The sequence below is a fragment of the Ursus americanus genome, chromosome 6 (assembly GCF_024610735.1).
Source record: "Ursus americanus isolate L20-20 chromosome 6, mUrsAme1.1.p, whole genome shotgun sequence".
NCBI lineage: Eukaryota > Metazoa > Chordata > Mammalia > Carnivora > Ursidae > Ursus > Ursus americanus.
The window spans coordinates 9,092,244-9,107,176 of NC_142132.1; the positions used below are offsets into that span (position 1 = coordinate 9,092,244).

At 46.7% G+C, this 14,933-nt stretch overlaps 1 protein-coding gene across 1 annotated transcript in view; it reads right to left on the bottom strand.

Annotated features, from left to right (window-relative positions):
• The window catches only part of LOC148109753 (scavenger receptor cysteine-rich domain-containing protein DMBT1-like), a 118,362-nt gene that overhangs the window by 27,547 nt on the left and 75,882 nt on the right, over positions 1-14,933 (bottom strand). Inside the window, exons 37-43 of the mRNA XM_087862502.1 lie at positions 14,382-14,535; positions 4,439-4,656; positions 3,433-3,744; positions 2,563-2,595; positions 1,999-2,025; positions 1,242-1,395; positions 220-437 (exon numbers count right to left, since the gene is read on the bottom strand). Of these exons, the coding sequence (XP_087718628.1) occupies positions 220-437; positions 1,242-1,395; positions 1,999-2,025; positions 2,563-2,595; positions 3,433-3,744; positions 4,439-4,656; positions 14,382-14,535 (1,116 nt within the window). The remainder of the gene's footprint in view (positions 1-219; positions 438-1,241; positions 1,396-1,998; positions 2,026-2,562; positions 2,596-3,432; positions 3,745-4,438; positions 4,657-14,381; positions 14,536-14,933) is intronic.

Consider the following 14,933-nt stretch of genomic DNA (forward strand, 5'->3'; position numbering starts at 1 on the left):
GAGACAGCATCAGGCGAGACCCGTCCTCGGTGCTGGGTGAGGAGTTTAGTATCGGAGATGTGCGTGGACACGTTCCACGGCCGAGCCGGGTGTTCAACCACTTCCCTCAGCCAGATCGCGGGGGGAAACGAGGGAGCGGGGGTGCCCCGTCAGAGCCAGCCACCCACCCTCGCCTTCATCACCAGGCAGGGCCAGGACCAAAACGACCAAAGCACCTACCAGTATTGTTCTCGTCTTGCACCGCAGACTCATAGGACGCGTAAAAGCCCATGTTGGTGACGATAGCGTCGCTGTGGAAGACCACCGTCAAGCGATTGGAGGAGGAGGTGAATATTGGGGTTGTCCCAGAGCAGAACCTTCCCAGAGAAAAAGATTCGCTCTGCGGGCCATCAAAGACTTCAATGAAGTCGTACGGACAGCCGTAGAAGTTTTCCAACCTGTGAAGTAATGCTGTCACTCAGACTCCGTCCGCTGGGGCTTTTCCCCCAATGAGCGCTGCACAGATGGGTTCAGGAAGGGAAGGTTCTGGAAAGGCCACCTGAAACTTACATCTTTTCACACAGATCGGGGGACATATGACCCTGCTGACAGGCATATGTATCTTCCTGTTCATAAAAACCTTCCAATTTGTGAAGTTTCCATGTAATGGCATTTCCTGAACCCGCATTATAAGCGCAGAGAACAGAATTTAAGTGGTATGGGCAGGTATTTGGTGAAAAGTAAAATCTTCTCCCAGCCCTGACTAGCCCCTCTCGCTTCATTCTGCTTCTTTGAAGCAGCTACTGTAAGCACTTTCCTTTTGTTTCCTTCCAAACAGAGTCTAAGCACAGACGTCAGCCGCTGCCCTGTTGTCCAAGGCTTTCCTGCAGACCATTCCATGGCCATACCCCTACGTGTGTGAGGGACCCAAACCTGTTTAACCGACCCCCTGCTGATGGGCCATTAGCTTGTTTCCAGTCTACTGCTCCCCTAAGAACGCTGCCATGGTCATCCTCCGTGTGCGAGCCTTTGTCAGTAGACTCATCTTCTAGAACTAGAATGGCTGCATTAAAGGCTCGTGCCTTTAAAATTTTGGTCAGTGTCACCCAACGGGCCTCCAAGGGCGTCCTCACTTTGGAGAATTCACTATGGAAGGTGGCTTTTATTTATCCGCTTGTGCCTTTGTTCGTTGGCGGGGCTAGGGGTGGTGGGCAGGATACCCGTGTCTATAAAACTGAGCAGAATGGCAGATAGTTACTCACTTCACCACTTCAAATGTGAGCTTGACATGAGCCCTGGAGTCCACGTGTATGTCCCAGGCGCACACCACATTTATAGGGTATTTTTTAGGGTACCAAGGGCTAGAGAAGGAGCCCGAATTGTTTGTGAGCAAACCACCACAGTGGAAATTTTCATCTGCAAGAAAGGGTGAAGAAACCCCATCAGAAAGAGGTGCCCACCTGTGCTGGTGTTTCCAGAGGGGTCAGAGGGCACAGGGAACAGGGGCGAGGGGAGTTTGCTCCAGGGCTGCTTTGCCTGATAACAAAAACGTTGGCTTTGGGGACCCCTCTGATTTTCTGACGCTGCTCTCTGTCAGGGAAGAGCATTGCGCCTGTCCTGTCAAGCTTACAGGGCTTCGTGCAGAGAAATAGCAGTGGCATAGGGCTGACAGGGCTTTCTGGACCCACAGCACAGACAGGGCTGAGCACGTGGTTTCACAGAAAGACCCAAGGACAATGCAAGCCTGAGCATCCTTTCTCAGGACTCATCACTGGCCGGTTGTGTTGGAAGATCCCAGGGATTACATACAAATCCCAGCTGAAGTCAGCACCAATGTCCCGTAAAGCATCCGTTTTATGGCTGATACTGGATTTGGTGTGGAATTTAAGTTAAAGGCTCCTCTGTGCTACAGCTTCTACGTATAAGAGGAAGAGAGCCTCCTCCAGCTGCTGGAAGGGCTAACATCGAAGATAAGGCAAATCTAAAACCACGAGAAGGGTTTAAGCAAAGCTGACGCACCTGTAGCTGGGCCGTCACCAGTGGAGTCTGCGAAAATACACAGAGGAAAAACGATACTGTGAGCAAGGACGATTATCCAGGATACTCCTCTAAAACACTCAAAAATACTGACACTCAAAAGCTGTGACTTCTCTGGACAGAGATGACTGGCTCTTTGACAGTTGGGACGTCTGCACGCTAAGTGTGTGATAGGAATGGTTTGATAGAGCTTGTTGAGACCTGGCCTGCGGTTCTCGTTTCCTTGCTCTCCGCAGCACCTGTGGCACGATCGTCCCTGCAAGCAGCTAGCCCTCTATCACGGCAGGTGCCCCGCATGGCATCCCTGGGGCCCAGATACCACATTGCTGGTGAACCTGAACGCTACCCAGCCCTCTCCCCACCCTCTGTAGGCCCCCAGCCCCACCGATATGTCAACACTAATGAGCTGTGTCGCTCTGGTTCATTAGCAACAGAAGGTTTATACTGTCCACTGTGCCACGATTACAGGATTAACGAGTAGCCAGGATCACAGACAGCACTCAGAGACCCGGCAAGGGGCTGAAACGTACAGAAGAGCACCAGTACCTGTTGGTCCTACTTTCGGATTGCCATCCACACCTACTCAAAGACCAAGAGAAAGAATGAGTAAGACAGTCATGTGATTCACAAAAGAAAACCAAATACTTTTTTTTTTTTTTTAAGGATCAAACGCATTCTCTGTGGGCAGTTGGGAGTGTGGCAGCGAAGCCCATCAATGCTGGTTAAAGATCGGAAGGCAGCCTACGTGAGGGCCCGCTGGGTGAGCGGCACACTCTGCTTTTCAGCCTCACGATGTTTCATCTAATTGCTGGAAATACTGAAATTGAAAGCACATGAAAAATATGGTATTTATTTATTTACTTTTGGTCAGTTATGGGGCTGGAGGGGCTTTAGTAACTGAGCCAAGCTCAGCCCATTGGAGGCGACACTGAGCAGAGTAGGGGCCCCTGTGTGATCTCGGATGTGCCTTTGTCGCCTTATCAATAAGATGAGGATGTAACAGTTTCTTTTATTAGAGACTGTGAAGGTCAAATGAGAGTATGGATGCGCTGGTTTCAGCCTCGAGCCTGGCACATGCCAAGCCCTCTGGACACCGGCTACTGCTCCAGCTCAGGGGACAGTGGACCGTCACCAACACCGTGGCATGTCCATCCAGGAATGGGATGTCTGATGACACAAATCCTCTCTCTAACTATCACAACTTTCAAGCGGCCGCAGGGGGGACCTTGAGCATTTTACAGACACACTAATTTAAAAGAAGGAAATCCAGCTCTTAAACAAACTGACTTAAAAAGATGGCTTGAAGCCCTGGATTCCTTTCTGAGTAACTACCTGCTGGCACTGACCTCTCCCTTCCCAGAGGCTGCTGATGGGCGAGACTCTCTCTGAGGGGTGCTGTGCCCTGTGGGGGCTCACCTGAGCAGATGGCACCGGCATCCTCGTGGTGCCCGCAGTTGTGCGAGAACCATCCATTGTGCGTGCATTGCCACACCTTGGCTTCGTTTCCTGTGCACTGCACATCGTCCAGCATGACGTGGCCAGTGCCTCCATCAAAGTAGCTCTGAGCTGGGGCGGATAAGGCCGCGCCGCAGCCGAGCTGCTGGCACACCACCCTGGCGTCCGTCAGGTCCCAGCTGTCATCGCACACAGTGCCCCAGGTGCCATTGTAGAAGACCTCCACCCGGCCCTCACACCTGTGACTGCCGTTCACCAGTCTCAGGGATGCCCCTGGGGGACAGGAAGACAGAGGCTTCTGAGCTCTGGCGCTGTCTCCAAAACTCTAGGACCTTCTGCAGTTACAGAATGCCCTGCACCTGGCCACATTTTTTCCACGTTAGGCTATCGGATTCTAGGTAGCGTGGATTTCCTGATTTGCCTAGAATAATCCTGATTTATAAATGTTGTAGATCAAGCAATGCCTCTTAATTATTTTAAAGTCCCTTTTAAACTCTCAAAAGTATCCTGATTAGAGGATACATTGCATGGTCACCATAATCCACTGAGAGCTCTAGAATGTTCTCCATGTCCCGCTACAGAATATAAGAGGTCTGTTCTGGATGGTTTTTATATGGAATTCGGCTGGAATTAGGCGGGCTGGTAGTTGAAGCTGGAGGTAGGTTTATTGTAGAAGGATTTCCCCTACTGCATCTTCTCTTCCTTTGGAAAAGAGAGACCCTCCTTCGGATCCTCCATCGACACAAAGAGCCAATGCAAGATACGAGATTCAGCCATCTGTTTCTTTAGCCAGGATTTTTTGGTGGTGGAAAATGATAGCGAGTGGCAGAGCAGGGTGAGGGGTCAGCTGGGGGCTGTTAGTGTCAGAGTGGATGTCACTTAGGATTTAGGAAGCATCTCCTCTCATAGAGGGAAAGGACACAAATTAGATCTAACGTCCCTCCAAGGGACATACCAGGATACCTACCGTTCTCCCTTTCGTCTTGCTGAACGGCGTTGTACAGAGCATAAAACCCTGTGTTGGTGATCACGGCATCACTTCTGAACATCACGGTCATGATGTTTGAAGAGGAGAGGAACGTGAGTTCTGTCCCAGCACAAAATCTGCCCATGGAGAGTGAGGCAACTTGCCGTCCATCGAACACTTCAATAAAGTCATAAGGGCACCCATAGATGTCCTCTACTCTGAGGAGGGAAAGGCACAGTAAATCTCCCCAAGGAAATCTGCAGAAATGCCTTAAATAAAATCATCATTTGCATCGTATCCAGCCAAAACCTGCAATCATTGCTGTTACCTCTTTCCAGTCACATGTCCCGCTAGTGGACTTGACCCCTTACATACTGCTTCAATTTGTCCCCCTGTCCTTCCCTCCGGGCACTGGCCCAAGTCAGTCAGCCTTTCTCTGTGTCTCACCTGCTCTGTGTGAGCGGCCCCCTTCAGGTACCTTGGCTTTCAGTCTTTTCCACCATCTTCCTCTCTACCCCAAATGTATCCTGAGTGCCCCCTGACTCTTTATTCAAACTCTGCCACTCCCGGGGGGGGGGGCAGGCATCCACTCGGGTCTCATTGTGTAAGACACTCAATGGGATCTGGAGCAGGAAGAAATGGTGCCTGCTATCAAAACTCCCAGGCCCTGTTAGTAGGACTCTTTCCTCGCATGCCCCAAACTGCCCGGTTCCAACCTAGGTGATCAGAGAAGCTGTCCCTGACCATCCTACCAAATGCTGTCCTCACCCCCTCTGTTCTCTATCCTATTACCATATGTGTATAAATATTGTTCTTCATAGCACATATCAGCTTATCTCTAATGGAAATTGTCCATTGAGTTGCTGGTTTATTCAAGTACTATTTGCCTCTCCATCTAGAATGTAAACTCCACAAGGACAGAGATCTGTCTGTCTTGTTTGGCACAAGAAGTCCGTTCCTAGACCAGGGCCTGCACAGAAAGCAGGCTCGACAAATATATTTTAAAGATATCAACATTAATCTGACATGATAAAAATGGAAGATATGCACATTGGCTTTTAAACAATAGTCGGTGGCCCTTGAGGCAGGCATTGCAAGTGCTCGTTGCATAATACAAACACAATGGACACAGTTACACTTGTACCTGTGTGCAAATTTACTGAACTTGAAAACCTGTTTATTGCAGAACACATCTGTTCCAATGAAGTAAGAGCCAAGTACCTCAAAACAACCTTTTTTTTTTTTAGAGAGAGAGCTAGTGGAGAGGTGGGCAAAGGCAGAGGGGGAGAGAAAATCCCAAGCAGACTCCCCGCTGAGCACAGAGCCCAATGCAGGGCTTGATCTCAGGACCCTGGGATCACGACCGGAACCAAAATTAAGAGTCAGATGTTTAACTGACTGAGCCATCCAGGTGCCCCACAACCCATTTTTAAAGTAAAAAAAAAAAAAGGATAACATTTATATGTAAGGCAACAATAGTGTGACAGTAACAGGTGACACTGAGAAATCATTTCATTGGAAAATAGGACACACTTGACTTAGTAAGAATGAAATGGCATATTTTAAATGTGGATATAATTTTTGTAGATCGAGTATGAAGAGAATTTCCATGAAGCTGAAATAGAAAAAAAAAAAACCAACAAAAAACGAAGCAAGCTTTAAGCAGGGCTTCTCAGTCTCAGTGCTCTCCACATTTGGGGATGGAGAATTCTTTGCTGTGGGGGGCTGTCTTGGGGACCGTAGGACACTCAGCCGCATCCCTGGCCTCCAGCCACTATGGGACAGTGGAACCCTGCGCCCCCAACTGGACCATAAAAAATGCCTCCAGGCACAGGTGAATGTCCTGTGGGGTCTCTCATCGTCAGCGGAGTCTCACTGGAGCAAAATAACTAACTTCATGTCTTTAGACACAAAAGGTAAATACCAATAAATCTAGGCTTAAAAACATCAAAAGCTGTAAGGCAGTAACTAAGCTCTGGCTGTAGGTAACACAGGAAGCAGCTCCTTGATTTGTAGATTCTGAAATTATAGTAGGAAATTCACACTGGTAGAGTCACCTTGTGATTGCAGGGCGAGTGGGTCAGTGCGGCTGTTTGGAGTAACCATTTTCCAGAAGTGATAAAATGACACTCTATGCCCCCCAAATCATAGGACGGTGAATTTCATAGATTTGAATATATCGAACCAAATCTGCTCACCTCGCTTTCAATGAATCCATGGGTGTGGAATGAGTGAATGAAAAACACATGTCGCTCACAATATGCAATGCTCCCTGATATTAGTTTTTGTTCTCCCCATTTGAAAGGAATTTTGGCCATCAGGTAAAACTAATCGGATCCATCCCATGAGGATGGATCCACCGCCAACCCATTTCCCTTCTGAAGACAGCATTTAACCATTCAGCTCCTTGACTCCTGAGGCTGATGACCACACGTGGAGGTCTGACACAGACTGTGAACAATGTCAGGAAGAGAGAATGACCCAGATGGGACCCAGTGTAGAAAGATGAAACCAGGTTAAATATTATCAGGAAAAGCAATATTTCCATTAACAAGTGACTTAGGTGTATGTAGGTGTGTGTGTGTGCGTGTATATATATATTCATGCATATAAATATGCATTTAAATAGGATAAATTCCTTTAAAAATGGGTACGGGTGGAGAAAGAACTGGGAATGAATGAAAGGAGGCTGTTTAATCTGTGCCTGAAAACTCTTACTAGGGGCATGAGAGACGTTCTTCGAGGCAAGAGAAAGCAGACTTGTTTCGTGTTGCATCAGAAGGAAGAATGAAGGGAGGGGAGTTAAGATGGCGGAGGAGTAGGGGACCCCTTTTTCAGCCGGTCCCCTGAGTCGAGCTGGATAGGTACCAGACCAGCCTAAATAACCACGGAATCAGCCTGAGACGCAGGATGATGCATCTGGATCTCTACAAATGAACATCTCCAGCGCTGAGTATTGAGGTACGAAGAGGAGAGCTGTAAACCGTGCACAGATATCGGAAGATAAACGGAAGGGGGAGGGAGCCGCCGTGTTCGGGCGCCGGGAAGCGGCAGCCACCTGCACAGGGGAGCGGGCGGACTCACGGACGGCACCCGCGAGAGAGCGGACTGAGACCGGTGAGCCGTGAACGCACGCGCCACCAGCATCTCCTGGAACACCGGAATCCCGGTGTGCTCACGGGATCCAGACTGAGACCTGGAGCTCCCGGAGCGCGCGCGGGGCGGCTGGCGGCTGGCGGCTGGCGGCTGGCGGGCCACCTGCACGGGGGAGCGGGAGGACTCGCGGTCGGCACCCGCGAAACAGCAGACTGAGACCCTGAACTGGGTGCGCGCGCCACCAGGCTTCTCACGGAACTCCGGAATCGGGCATAGACTGAGACCGGGAGACCCGGGAGCGCGCGGGGCGGCTGGCGGCTGGTGGCATTAGAAACACAAAGGACAGAGACGGGGCGGCCCTGGAAGTGAGGGCAGGGACGCCGGGTTGGTGCGCACATCCCGGGACGCTGCAGGGTTGAGCAGCACCAACAGTAACAGAGTTAAAGTGGCCAGAACATCAGTGGAGAACGGGCCGCAATCCCTCTGTTCTGCGACAATGCAGCCTCTGCTGCTCTGACTCTCAGAAGAGGCATAGCCGGCCGCCAGGGAAAGCCGCCAGAGAACAAAAGCCTGGAAATACCGGCTCAGAGAGCGCCCATCCCCATCCTCCCTCGCAGGGGACACGGAGACTCTACCCAAACAGGGTTGCCTGAGTATCGGCGCGGCAGGCCCCTTCCCCAGAAGGCAGGCTGAAAAATCAAGAAGCCCACAACCCAGGGCGCCTGGGTGGCGCCGTCATTGAGTGCCTGTCTCCGGCCTAGGGCGTGATCCCAGCGTTCCGGAAAGGAGTCCCTCATCGGGCTCCTCCGCTGGGAGCCTGCTTCTTCCTCTCTCACTCCCCTGCTTCTGTTCCGTTCTTGCTGACTGTCTGTCTCCCTCTCTCAGATAAGTAAATAAATAAAATCTTTAAAGAAGAAGCCCACATCTCTAAGATCCCTATAAAACAAGGGGCACGGCCTGGGACCCAGTCAATAATTTGGGCTCTGGACAACCCCGCAACCTCTCCTCATCAGAATGACAAGAAGGAGAAGCTCCCCCCTGCAAAGAAAAGACAGTGAGTCTGTGGCCTCTGCCACAGAAGTAACGGATATGGATGTAACCAAATTATCAGAAATGGAATTCAGAGTAACAATGGTCAAGATGATGAGTAGACTTGAAAAAAGTATTCAGGAAAATGTTACTGAGAATATAGAATCCCTAAGGGTGGAAATGAGAGCAAATTCGACAGAAATTAAAAATTCTATGAGCCAAATGCAGGCAAAACTAGAGGCTCTGATGGCCAGGGTCACCGAAGCAGAGGAAAGGGTTAGTGAATTGGAGGATGGGTTAATAGAGGAAAAAATGAAAATAGAAGATGGTCTTAAAAAAATCCACGCCCACGAATGTTGGCTACGGGAGATTACTGACTCAACGAAACAATCCAATGTTAGAATCATCGGCATCCCCGAGGGGGTGGAGAAAAACAGAGGTCTAGAAGAGATATTTGAACAAATTGTAGCTGAAAACTTCCCTAATCTAGCAAGGGAAACAAACATTCATGTCCAAGAGGCAGAGAGGACCCCTCCCAAGCTCAACCACGACAAACCTACGCCACGTCACGTCATAGTGCAATTCGCAAATATTAGATCCAAGGATACAGTATTGAAAGCGGCCAGGGCAAAGAAATTTCTCACGTACCAAGGCAAAGGCATCAGAATTACGTCAGACCTGTCTACACAGACCTGGAATGAGAGAAAGGGTTGGGGGAGCATTTTTAAAGCTCTTTGAGAGAAAAACATGCAGCCAAGGATCCTTTATCCAGCAAGGCTGTCATTCAGAATTGATGGAGAAATAAAGACATTTCAGAATGGACAGTCACTAACCAATTTCGTAACCACGAAACCAGCCCTACAGGAGGTATTACGGGGGGTTCTATAAAAGTAAAAAGGCCCCAAGAGTGATACAGAACAGAAAGTCACAGCCAATACAAACAAAGACTTTACTGACAACATGGCATCATTAAAAGCATATCTCTCAGCACTCAGTCTTAATATTAATGGTTTAAATTCTTCCTTAAAACGCCACAGGGTTGCAGATTGGATAAAAAGAAATGACCCATCCATTTGCTGTCTACAAGAGACTCATTTCGAACCCAAAGATGCATTCAGACTGAGAGTAAGGGGATGGAGTACCATCTTTCACGCAAATGGACCTCAAAAGAAAGCTGGGGTAGCAATTCTCATATCAGATAAACTGGATTTTAAACTACAGACTATAGTTAGAGATGCAGAAGGGCACTATATTATTCTTAAAGGAAGTATTCAACAAGTGGATATGACAATTATAAATATATATGCCCCCAACAGGGGAGCAGCAAGATACACAAGCCAACTCTTAACCAGAATAAAGAGACACATAGATAAAAATACATTAATAGTAGGGGACCTCAACACTCCACTCTCAGAAATAGACAGAACACCCTGGCAAAAACTAAGCAAAGAATCAAAGGCTTTGAATGCCATACTCGACGAGTTGGACCTCTTAGATATATATAGAACACTACACCCCAGAACCAAAGAATACTCATTCTATTCTAATGCCCATGGAACATTCTCAAGAATAGACCATGTTCTGGGACACAAAACAGGTCTCAGCCAATACCAAAAGATTGAAATTATCCCCTGCTTATTCTCAGACCACAACGCTCTGAAATTGGAACTCAACCACAAGGAAAAATTTGGAAGAAACTCAAACACTTGGAGACTAAGAACCATCCTGCTCAGGAATGACTCGATAAACCAGGAAATCAAAAATCAAATTAAACAATTTATGGAGACCAATGAGAATGAAAATACAACAGTCCAAAACCTATGGGATACTGCAAAGGCAGTCCTAAGGGGGAAATACATAGCCATCCAAGCCTCACTCAAAAGAATAAAAAAATCTAAAATGCAGTTTTTATATTCTCACCTCAAGAAGCTGGAACAGCAACAGAGGGACAGGCCTAATCCATGCACGAGGAAGCAGTTGACCAAAATTAGAGCTGAAATCAATCAAGCAGAAACCAGAAGTACAGTAGAGCAGATCAACAGGACTAGAAGCTGGTTCTTGGAGAGAATCAATAAAATTGACAGACCACTGGCAAGACTTATCCAAAAGAAAAGAGAAAGGACCCAGATTATTAAAATTATGAATGAAAAAGGAGAGGTCACGACGAACACCATTGAAATTGGAAGGATTATTAGAAATTTTTATCAACGGCTATATGCCAATAAACTAAGCAATCTGGAAGAGATGGAATCCTTCCTGGAAACCTATAAACTACCAAGATTGAAAAAGGAAGAAATTGATTTCTTAAACAGGCCAATTAATTATGAAGAAATTGAGTCAGTGATAAACAACCTTCCAAATAACAAAACTCCAGGCCCGGACGGTTTTCCTGGGGAATTCTACCAAACATTCAAAGAAGAAATAATACCTATTCTCCTAAAGCTATTTCAAAAAATAGAAACAGAAGGAAAGCTACCAAACTCATTCTATAAGGCCAATATTACCTTGATCCCCAAACAAGGCAAAGACCCCTTCAAAAAGGAGAATTACAGACCGATTTCCCTAATGAATAGGGACGCCAAAATCCTCAACAAGATACTTGCTAATAGAATCCAACAGTTCATTAAAAGGATTATCCACCACGATCAAGTGGGATTCATACCTGGGATGCAAGCGTGGTTCAATATTGGCAAATCAATCAGCGTGATACATCATATCAACAAGAAAAGACTCAAGAACCATATGATCCTCTCAATCGATGCCGAAAAAGCATTTGACAAAATACAGCATCCTTTCCTGATTAAAACCCTTCAGAGTGTAGGAATAGAAGGTACATTTCTCAATCTCATAAAAGCCATCTATGAAAAGCCTACTGCAAATATTATTCTCAATGGGGAAAAGCTGGAAGCCTTTCCCTTAAGATCAGGAACACGATAAGGATGCCCACTCTCGCCACTATTATTCAACATAGTACTAGAAGTCCTTGCAACAGCAATCAGACAACAAAAAGGGATCAAAGGTATTCAAATCAGCAAAGAAGAAGTCAAAATGTCTCTCTTCGCAGATGACATGATACTCTATATGGAAAACCCGAAAGAAGCCACTCCCAAACTATTAGAAGTTATAGAGCAATTCAGTAACGTGGCGGGATACAAAATCAATGCTCAGAAATCAGTTGCATTTCTGTACACGAATAACGAGAATGAAGAAAGAGAAATTAGGGAATCCGTCCCATTTACAATAGCACCAAAAACCATACGTTACCTTGGAATTAACTTAACCAGAGACGTAAAGGACCTTTATTCTAGAAACTATAAATCACTCTTAAAAGACATTGAGGAAGACATAAAAAGATAGAAAGATATTCCATGCTCATGGATCGGAAGAATTAACATAGTTAAAATGTCCGTGCTACCCAGAGCAATCTACACTTTCAGTGCTATCCCGATCAAAATACCGATGACATTTTTCAAAGAACTGGAACAAATAGTCCTTAAATTTGTATGGAACCAGAAAAGACCCCGAATCTCCAAGGAACTGTTGAAAAGGAAAAACAAAGCTGGGGGCATCACAATGCCGGATTTCGAGCTGTACTACAAAGCTGTGATCACAAAGACAGCATGGTACTGGCACAAAAACAGACACATAGACCAATGGAACAGAATAGAGAGCCCAGAAATGGACCCTCAGCTCTTTGGGCAACTAATATTTGATAAAGCAGGAAAAAACATCCGGTGGGAAAAAGACAGTCTCTTCAATCAATGGTGCTGGGAAAACTGGACAGCTACATGCAAAAGAATGAAACTTGACCACTATCTCACACCATACACAAAAATAAACTCCAAATGGATGAAAGACCTCGATGTGAGACAGGAATCCATCAAAATTCTAGAGGAGAACATAGGCAGCAACCTCTACGACATCGGCCAGAGCAACCTTTTTCATGATACATCGCCAAAGGCAAGAGAAACAAAAGATAAAATGAATTTATGGGACTTCATCAAGATTAAAAGTTTCTGCGCAGCCAAGGAAACAGTCAGAAAAACTAAGAGGCAGCCCACGGAATGGGAGAATATATTTGCAAATGACACTACAGATAAAGGACTGGTATCCAAGATCTACAAAGAACTTCTCAAACTCAATACACGAGAAACAAATAAACAAATCAAAAAATGGGCAGAAGATATGAACAGACACTTTTCCAATGAAGACATACAAATGGCTAACAGACACATGAAAAAATGTTCAAAATCATTAGCCATCAAGGAAATTCAAATCAAAACCACACTGAGATACCACCTTACGCCAGTTAGAATGGCAAAAATAGACAAGGCAAGAAACAATTGTTGGAGAGGATGTGGAGAAAGGGGATCCCTCCTACATTGTTGGTGGGAATGCAAGTTGGTACAGCCACTCTGGAAAACAGTGTGGAGGTCCCTTAAAAAGTTAAAAATTGAGCTACCCTATGATCCAGCCATTGCACTACTGGGTATTTACCCCAAAGATACAGACGTAGTAAAGAGAAGGGCCATATGCACCCCAATGTTCATAGCAGCAATGTCCACAATAGCTAAATCGTGGAAGGAGCCGAGATGCCCTTCAACAGATGACTGGATTAAGAAGTTGTGGTCCATATATACAATGGAATATTACTCAGCTATCAGAAAGAACGAGTTCTCAACATTTGCTACAACATACACGGCACTGGAGGAGATAATGCTAAGTGAAATAAGTCAAGCAGAGAAAGACAACTATCATATGATTTCTCTCATCTATGGAACATAAGAACTAGAATGATCAGTAGGGGAAGAAAGGGATAAAGAAAGGGGGGGTAATCAGAAGGGGGAATGAAACATGAGAGACTATGGACTATGAGAAACAAACTGAGGGCTACAGAGGGGAGGGGGGTGGGGGAAAGGGATAGGCTGGTGATGGGTAGTAAGGAGGGCACATATTGCATGGTGCACTGGGTGTTATACACAACTAATGAATCATCGAGCCTTACATCGAAAACCGGGGATGTACTGTATGGTGACTAACATAATATAATAAAAAATCATTATTAAAAAAAAAAAAGAAGGAAGAATGAAGATGAGAAAATGGGAACGAAGAAGAACCAGGTTGGGTTCAGCCCCAGGAAAAAGCAGTGTCCCCCCGATGGAGCAGCCCGAGAGTGGAGGGGTGAGGTCTTCGTGTATGTGACCCCAGCTGAGGCCCCCTCGGTGGCCTGGGATCAGGGAAGCTCCTGGGGTATTTGGGGTCCTCTCCAACCACATAGGAAGTTGAGCTCAATGATTCTAAGTCTCCTAAGCTCAGGTGACCAGACCAATTTTCACCCAAAATGTGAAAGGATATGTCACTCGGTGCTGTAGGCTGAAAGTTCGTGTCTTCTCAAAATTCCTGTGTTAAAACCTAACCCCCAACAGGATGGTATTAGGAAGTGAGGGCAGAACCTTTGGGAAGTGAGGGCAGAACCTTTGGGAAGTGAGGGCAGAACCTTCACGACAGGACAAATGGCCTTACAAAGAGTCCTGGAGAAAGTTCCCTTGTCTCTTCTATCAGGTGAGGCTATCGTGAAAATATGACCATCTGTGAGGCAGGAAGCAGGCCTTCACCAGACCCCGAATCTTGATCTTGGACTTTCCACCCCCCAGGATTGTGAGAAATAAATTTCTGTTGTTTATGGAGCTACCCAGTTTGTGATATTTTTGTTATAGATGCCAAGTTGACTAGGTGTGTGGAAAGGCCGCCTCCTTGAGGAAAGTATGGATTCCAGTCTAATCTGGCCTTTGACGTAGAAAAAGGCAAAACTGCTTACTTCAGGCTTGGGATCACCAGTTCTATATGGAACTTCTCATCCACGTGTATCACCCAGATACACTCCACGTCAGTGGGGTAGTTCGCTGGATACCAAGGACTGGAGAAGGAGCCCAAGAGGCCTGAAATTACTCCCCCACAAGAGTTACTTCCTCCTGTGGGCAGACAAGAGACCACTGGTTGGCTTCTTCAGGCATGCACTTGTATTTTCCCAGGAGTAGAATCTAGAATTCCATCAAGTTCAACAGGAAGTCACAAAATGGGAAGGGATCATGGTGGTACAGACACCATTGTAGCTTGGCTGGTGTATGACGGTACCCCTGAGAGGGAATGAGGGAGAAAAGATGTGTGACTGGTACCAGGGTGGGACCCTGAGATTGTAGACGAGACCGGAAGTGGGCTGGGACATGTACACGACAGGTGTGGGGTGTCCAGCTGATAACTCATTAATGCTCTGCCCGGCTTCCTGTCATGCAAACCAGCTCAATTCAGAAGTAGACAATCCATCCATCTGTGAGGGCTCCAGCCCACCAATTCCTTCCCCTCGGGCAGC